Below are 8123 nucleotides of genomic sequence, written 5' to 3'. Positions count from 1 at the left end.
GCAGGAAAAAAAAAAAAAAAAAAAAAAAAAAAAAAGAATTAAAAAATTAAAATAAGGAAGATATTCTTCATAAGAAATGGACCAAAGTAAGACAACAGCAGGTTTTCATGGTCGTAGATTTCTAAATAACCAGCCAAGCATCTTTTCTCTGATCTCTTCCTCCAGTGATGGGCCAAGTGGATGGGAAGGAAAAGCAAAGTCATTCTCAAGAAGTGAAGCAACCACTGTTAGATATTGACTAAGCAAATAGCAGTCCTGTGCCAGTCGCTCTCTGCCGCACTGAGGGATGGTTTGGAAGGTGTAGACTCTACGACACGGGAATCCTTTTTTCTTTTTAAATGAAAAACTAAGACACTCATAGCAAAGGGCTGATACTTCTCAAGTTAAAAAGACAACAATGGAAAAAGAAGCGCCTCAAAATTGTTTAGTATGATTTTAAATTTCTAATAAAACAAATGCACATCTTGGATGATCTACCAGCTACGTCAGCTTTAGACTGTATAGCAAAAAACACAGAACAAGCAATGTTTCTTTTCCTGTGATTCACCTTGTCATCCATTGGTTATAAAAAAAGATATATAAAAAAAATTATTTAAAACTTGATGGTAAACTATTTCAGAACAAAGATTCTAACCCACTACATGCCACCTTCTGCAGAAGTAAATTTCCCAAATGAAAGCTCCGAGCTAAGATGCTCCTTGACAAGAAATGGTACCAACACTGGCTATGGGTGAGGATGGGGCAGCATATACCGCTCCTCTTGCATAACACCATATAAATAAACAATTCCTTTTTAGACCTCTATGGATACTATTTTAGAAAATAAAATAAAACCCCCAACCCCCCTCATGCAAATTCATACGGAACATTTCAAACTCAACATTGTATTTTACAATAGAAGCAAGAAAATTTAGCCAAGAACTGAAAAGTTAACTGAGAAGTTAATAAAAAAAAGCTATTTTTTAGCAATGCTACTTACTATAGAGAGTTTTATATTTTGCAGGTAAGTACTAAACATTTGGTAACACTTTTCATACTAAATGAGAAGTCATCACAACTCAAAGGGAGACGTGCTCTTGTTGAGCTTGGCTCTGTTGAGTCTTCACCCAGGTAAAAAGCTGACCAACTATCAAACTTTCATTCGAAATTTTGCAATAAAAAAAGGTCTTTTTTTTAAGGCCACACAACAGGCTTGTTTTTTATTTTTTTAACGCTTTCCAAAAGTGTTTCTTTATTCTCTTCAGTTCAACATTGTCAGATGTGTAAACTGGTCTGGTCAGACTTCACTGCCACTAAGTAGTTCTGCAGTGTGTAATTTTAGAGCATTTTCAACTCTCTGCTCTCCTACGAGGCACAGAGAGAAGCATCATGAATGATAATTTCATAAACAGCCCAGCAATAGCAAACGTATTCTCTCCTTTTACCATGGGCTCATTAGGGTTTTTGTTTGTTTCGAAGTATTCCTCTTTTGGTTTGTGTAAAAGAAAACTGATGACAACCAATGCCATTTATGTCAAATGCCTTTTTTTAAAAAAAAACAAAACAAAGGAAGAACATCTTTCTGCATTTACTTACAACAATGTGTGCTGGAGATGGAGACCTAGCATCCTTGAGGGCTTGTCTACTCTGAAGGCTCCCTGCCTGAACATCAAGCAGTGGCCATTTCATCTGCAGATACTGGATGGAGGAAACAAAAATGGGGAAAGAAAAATGAGTTCAGAAAAGAAAAGCAAAAAAAATAACAAATCTTAGGTAACATGGGTAAAAAGATATAAATTAAAATTTATGCAAGGAACTGAAACAAAAATTAAGACGACTTTGCATGTTTGGGGAGACGAAATCTGTGCAGAACACTAACAATTTCATACTGTCACATTACAGTTCAGGAATAAGAAAATAAAGTAGACTGCAAAGACACTGTTACATTGCTTTTATTAATTGTAGCAAATCTAGAAGAAGAGTAAAACTCACACAGAAACAAAACACCAAAAGCATGGAGAGGATGGGACAAGGGAGGGGAAGGTGGATTATCAGTCTCAGAAGAGCAAAAACACATATCATCAGGTTAAGAGTATGATCTAATTATTTAACGGGTCATCTCTCAGCCTTCTTCCAACAAATGCACCATGTCATCTCCTCCAGTGCTGTATGAGCCCTAAAGGCAGAGGTCTACCCCAAAAAGACCCAGCACTGCTGGGTCTTCGCATCTATCTTCTCTACTTTCCACCACTTCTGGAAGTCACCCTGGATAACTTTCTTCTTGCTCATCATCACGAGGAGAGAAATCCTCTGTCAAACAACCCATAAGGGACTTGCAGTGTAACTTATTCAATTACAAAGCCAAACTTAATAAGCTCTCCTGTTGATGATGTCCAAGACAAAGTACAGCCTGGTGCACTCAGGCCCAGCTGTGCTGGCCAGGCGCTCAGGGATAGCCACAACTTCTTTATGTCACTGTCATTGGCAGATAGGCTGTATATGCGCAAGCAGTGAGTCTCCAGCATAAGAGGGTGTTGATTCAAAAGCAAAAAAAAAGCTTAACTACACTTCAAGAAGGAGCAGAACGTGGCCACTGATTTAACCAGCATCAAATATCGACTAAAACTTCAGCGCTCGGGCACACGTGTCCTCTCACTAAACTCACTGGAGGAGCCACTGCACCCCAGCCGGATGGCGCTGCGGAGCTCAGGGCTTCCACCAAACAGGTGAAGTCTCAAGGTGGTACCCAGACTGCTGCATCAGAGGTGCTCGATTCTGACCAAGAGCAGCCCCGCAGAGAAATGAGTTAGCCCAACTTCTGCGCGGTGCATCTAAATATCATTTCAGCCCAAAGTTTCCTCTCCACATGGTGCTGCACTGTGCCAGTCAGGCATACTGGTTAATACATGATCTCTAAAAGCGCTATATCGCACTGGAAGAAATGCGTACTGCCACATACCCTCAGTCCCCTCCCAGAACTACAAAAAGCAGCTGCGCGCATAGGTCAGGCCACTGAAGAAGATCCTATTTAGCACTAGACTCCAGTTGACCTAACAGATCTATTCCTAGAAATATCTAGAGAAATAATTATGTTTACCCGGGGTTTTTTTGTTGTTTTGTTTTTTTTTTTTTTTTTTAAAAAAAAAGATTAATCTTTAAGGAGAACCACACACAAACAACCCCCACCACCCCAGGAGAACAACGGAAGCCGTATCTAAATCTCCATGAAGGAAGGAAGGAGATCTGGTTCCATGCTTTCAGCACATCACTATCACATTTGCTCACGTATGCAAAACATTCGCTAGCATGCAAGGCCTGTTTGCTGCAAGACCCTGGGCACTGAGGTGACCAAAAGCAGGAGTCAGCAGGAGGATGCATTACCAATTCCCATCGCTTGGAGGGCCTGAGATTTCTGAGCTACTGGAATGCAAATAAACAAACCCATACTCTGGATTTGTGCCCCATACGAGTTCCTTAAGTTCCAAGAAGTCTTGTTTTTATTCATCTTCACATTTGGGATTTGTGCAATGTGGACCAGAATGTTTCAGCACTTCTTAAAAACAAGAAATAAAACCCAAACAAACCAGAACTAGTCTACCGTAAGCGACATTTCTAACTCTTACGACTCGATTGTAAGTCTCCAGATATTTGATCGCTTGTATCAAATCCCTGCTCTTCAATATAGGTGACCACAACATAAATTTTAAAGTTGAGATGATGTTAAAGTAACTTTCTAACCCTTTGTGGTTTCCAAAAAGTGCTTAAAAATGCAACCAATTGCACAGAAAATGAACCCAAAACCTAAGCCGACTGAGAGCGTCTTAACTTGAGGGGAAACCTAATACGTTTCAGATTTGCAGATGGCACTATTAAACAAGTCAACTGCTAAAATTTTTAGAAGTCCATCAGTGTCTTACACAGTGATCAATACACCACCACATAAAGGTGCATATGAATTTGCAGAAAGGGTCCTCATGGGTCACAGCTACTACTGGCTTCCTCAGGTTTTCCAGCCAGCTAGTTAAGTATTTTCCCCTTCTTCCAAGGAAAAGGTCTTCACAGGATGTGTGCCTCACGATACACAACTCTCGAACTCCACAACCATTTCAAAGAGTGAGAAGTTACTGCTACCATAGCTAAAGCACTTACAAGAACCCGCCAGCTCAACCAGTGGTGTTTCAGGAAACGGCCACTAAGCCATTACCCACCAAAATAAACCAACCACCCCCGTTTGTCCATGACCACTCCACGGTCACGAGCAACCCTGGAATATTCGTACAACCATGACAACCCATGAAGGAGCTCAGGTCAGCGGCTGTCCTAAAAGACAGGCCAAGAAACGCGTGGACTTCTTTGAGACCACCCCAAGGGCAGACTGAGACACCAATACAGCAGCATGAGCATGCTCACATCAGACCCCGTCCAGCCAGTAGCTATTGCAGGGATTACAAAGCCTTCAGGACTGTCAGCTCTGCTGTTCCTACTAGCAATAAATTCCCTTAGAAGCAACAGAGCAAGAAGGTATGGTTGCTCCTGCCCCACCTCGATCTCACAAGAGCCTGTACTTTCGGCACGGGTGCTCCCACCCCAGGCTGACCAGTGCAAGATGAAAGTTTCAGAAGATCTTACTGATAGTTTGCTTTTCTGCTTTGAAAACCTTTAGCTTGAACTCTCAGCAAAGTCCTTCTCTCACCCATCCCTGCCAAAAAGGATCCAAGTAGTCTTACAGTGCAAAGCCTAAAACGCAGCCAAAGCTGACTCTCCTCTTGGACAAGCACGTGGAGCCCAGCAGGAACGATTCAAACCCAGAGGGCTCAGTTTTGCAGACAAGCACACACATGGACAGCTTCCATTTCCACCAGTGGGTCATACACCAGTGGGGGGAAAAAAAATAAAATAAATTAAACAGCCCCCACGGAAAACAGTGACGTGCAAGGGTCAATAAAGCAACTTCCACAAGCTCTACCAAGTGGCCAGGATCCAGAGCAGCATCCTGGCCCCGCCAAGGGCGAGATGTTCTGTCTGTCAGATAAACAGAGAGGGCCAGAGCCCACAGCCAACGCCTGCGTCAAGCTAACGAACCCACAGCTTCCACGGCGGGACATTTGCAAAAGAAAAAAAAAAAAAAAAGTCCAATTTGCTGGCTTCAAGACGTTGATAAAAGTATGAAATATTAGCATTGTTTAAGGTGACGAGCCTGACTCGAGGCCTCCTCATCCAAGAATTGTCATGCCTGTAACACAATATTGATGTGGTGGCTTATAATTCTTACTTTACATAAAAGCTTCATTGTGTGCCAAATTCAATCTCCACAGGCTACCTGAGCCACAGATTTTTACGAGTCTACATTTCAGCGCTGCGAGCCTACAATACACATAATTTTCAATTATGTTAGGGCAGAACAGGATCACTGCCTATATAACATTACTGGTTGGAGGAAATGAGACTCAGCCCTACTGCCGAGAGAGCTAACTGGATCCAGATGGCGGGCCCAGCGCGGCAGCCGTCCGTCCGAGGGAGCGACGTCGCAGCAGCCGCCCCCCTCCACAACTCTCTCTTTCACCATGGAGGGAGACGCCAAAGCCACGGCCGAGGCTGGGAGCCGGAGCCGGGGCGGGAGGATGCTCGGACAGGAGGGGAGTCGCACCACAGTGTGGGGAGGGCGAAGGAAGAAGGGGGAATAGACGCGTGATCGCTTTCGCAGGTTTACTACTGCCGCCCTACACCGCAATATTCTTATTAAAGAGGAGAAAAATTAAGTCCCGTTACAGCGGAGAGGTAAATCCTTTCCTTCCTCGAGCGACTAAATAGCAGGAAATCCTCTTCTCTCAGCCCTAAATGCAGATTTGAGCCAGACGGTTCCTCTGATTTGCGAGGAGTCCACAAAAATCCAAAGCCGACTTTCCCAGCCTTCCGACACCGCTTTTGCATTTTTTTTCAGGGGGGCAGGGTCAGAGGGAAGGAATTTCCCACCATCCTGCTCCTGCGAAGGCTGGACACAACGCTCACTCCTCTCCTGCTCCTGTGTCTCAGTGTGGAAATTAGGACTCGCCTGTGCAAACATTCAGCTTTTCAACAAATTAACTCTAACAAATCTGTGCAAATTATTTCTGTGCGGAACTGTTGAAATGGGCTCTGCTGGCCTGCTTTTAACGTTTTTTTAAATAATGTCATCTTGGCCTAAGTATTTTATTCCCGGTTTAACAATATGATCTGATGGGGATCATTAGCATGTGTGTTGTTTTGTTTTTTTTTTTTTAAAAAAAAAAAAAGTTTTATGGCAAGTCTCAGAGAGCTTAAACAAAATAATTGTTAAGCTCCAGGCCTCCGCACAAAAATTAAAACACGTATGGGGCGAGCGCACTTGAGAGAAACCAAAGCTTTTAAAAAGGCTGTTAAATTGTCAGCACAAGGGAAAAGGCAAATGATTTGAACGGCCCAGATTTTTTTCTGTAGAAGGGGAACCAAAAAAAACAAACCACCCCACCACCCTACCCTCCGCTCCTGTGAGGATCATGTCCACACCTCCCATCCACAACCAGAAGGTCCTGCAAAGCACAGACCCACCAAGAGCAGCTCTCCATGCCCACCCCCCCCCCAAAATACCACCCAAGGCAGCTGCCTTCCTGGGCACCAGCGGGGCAAACAAACGTCTTTCCCAAGATTTAACAGCAGAGCTGGTGAAAAGCAGCTAAAATTCACATCCAAGACTAAAGGAGTTTGGTGGAAACTCTTACTCATGGCCAGCAGCCACCCTCCGTGCCGGGGCCGGGCTCGCTGCGGCACAGCCCCGATGGAAGGGATGGCACACATCTCACAGGTGTTTCCTGCACCGGTGTCCAACCTGGATCTGCTCCCTTGTCACGCTATTGTTTTCACTGCTGGAATGCTCTATGAGTGATGTCCCACAGCATATAAATACATAAATGCAGTTTAGAAATAAAAATAAAAACACAGCGTATTTTTAAAGGGAGGGAAATCTGCACAACACTTTCCAGCTCAGGTTTCCTGCAGCTGGTGCTTATTAGCTCCCAGGAACTGAAACAAGCAGGAGCAGTGCTCCTGGAGTCAGCTTGATGCCATGGGCCTCCAATACCTCTTCCTAACCATGGGAACACAGTTCCACCTTCAGAGTCTGCTCTTTCTCCCTGGATCTCAACACACCGTGCACATGGAAATATTCCTGCTCCCAGTTTTGCTGTTAGTCTCTCCCTTGGCCAGCACTGCAGAATCACATGGAAGAACACACCGGGACACCAACTTCGAAGCTCAGGGGTTAGCAACTCTTCTGGGAGGGGACATCTAGACAAATTTTAATCAGAGATAATCCAGTAGTAACATGGGAGGGGAGGGTTGAGATTTATGGGGAAGGTGATAGGAACAAAGATGGAGCTTAAGGAGACTGTAATTGCTCTCTGCACACAAGAGAAATAGTTGCAAGAGGATGCTCATCTTGGTACCTACAAAGAAAGATCTGCAACCTACTAGCATCCCACTTAAGTCAGAAGGCAAAGCCTCTAGGGATTTAAAAGTAGACCCTCCGCTTCAGCTCCATCTCTAAATTTACCTCAACCCCTTATTTTTGGTCTTCAGTTATCACCTTGTTTGTAGAGGTGCACAGTGTGAGAGTAAAATCTGAAGGATTTATTTCAAATAACTGAAGGAGATGGCTGAAGCAAGTTTAAAAGGGCCTCCTATTTCTTACAGATCTGCAATGTCTGGAATTTTTTGTATGAGAAGTAATAGACACCACCCACAATGTTCAGCCCTTCTACAGAATATGTAATGCACCACAACGAGGCACAGGGGATTTGCTCAAAATGAGAGCAACAAAGCTCACTTCAACGAGACCGATCCTTTCCACACAAAAGATTTCCCCACTGCGTTCAAGAAATGAAAGCGTGAAATTGTAAAACACGGAAGTATTTATCGCATATCTCCACTTTTTTTTGTTTTCCAAACTAGTATCACCCTTTAAACTATTGCAACACTGCAGAAATGAATGATTAAATAAAATACATAAATAACAGAAAAGTGGCACAAAAATGGAACTGGTAAGTATTGTGTACCTGCACAGACACATGCACATAAGGCATTAAGTCCTCTTCCCAATTTAAAATGCCACTTATTCACCAGCACTGGTA

General features: G+C 43.4%; 1 protein-coding gene across 1 annotated transcript in view; it reads right to left on the bottom strand.

The window, feature by feature from the left end:
• Positions 1-2268, bottom strand: part of TCF7L2 (transcription factor 7-like 2 (T-cell specific, HMG-box)) — a 116553-nt gene extending 114285 nt beyond the window's left edge. Inside the window, exons 1-2 of the mRNA XM_009881631.1 lie at positions 2185-2268; positions 1576-1677 (exon numbers count right to left, since the gene is read on the bottom strand). Coding sequence (XP_009879933.1) covers positions 1576-1677; positions 2185-2268 — 186 coding nt within the window. The remainder of the gene's footprint in view (positions 1-1575; positions 1678-2184) is intronic.
• Between the last annotated feature and the right edge of the window lie 5855 nt (positions 2269-8123).

This window comes from Charadrius vociferus, unplaced genomic scaffold, assembly GCF_000708025.1.
Source record: "Charadrius vociferus isolate BGI_N301 unplaced genomic scaffold, ASM70802v2 scaffold282, whole genome shotgun sequence".
Classification (NCBI taxonomy): domain Eukaryota; kingdom Metazoa; phylum Chordata; class Aves; order Charadriiformes; family Charadriidae; genus Charadrius; species Charadrius vociferus.
This window is presented reverse-complemented; position numbering and strand designations above follow the sequence as displayed.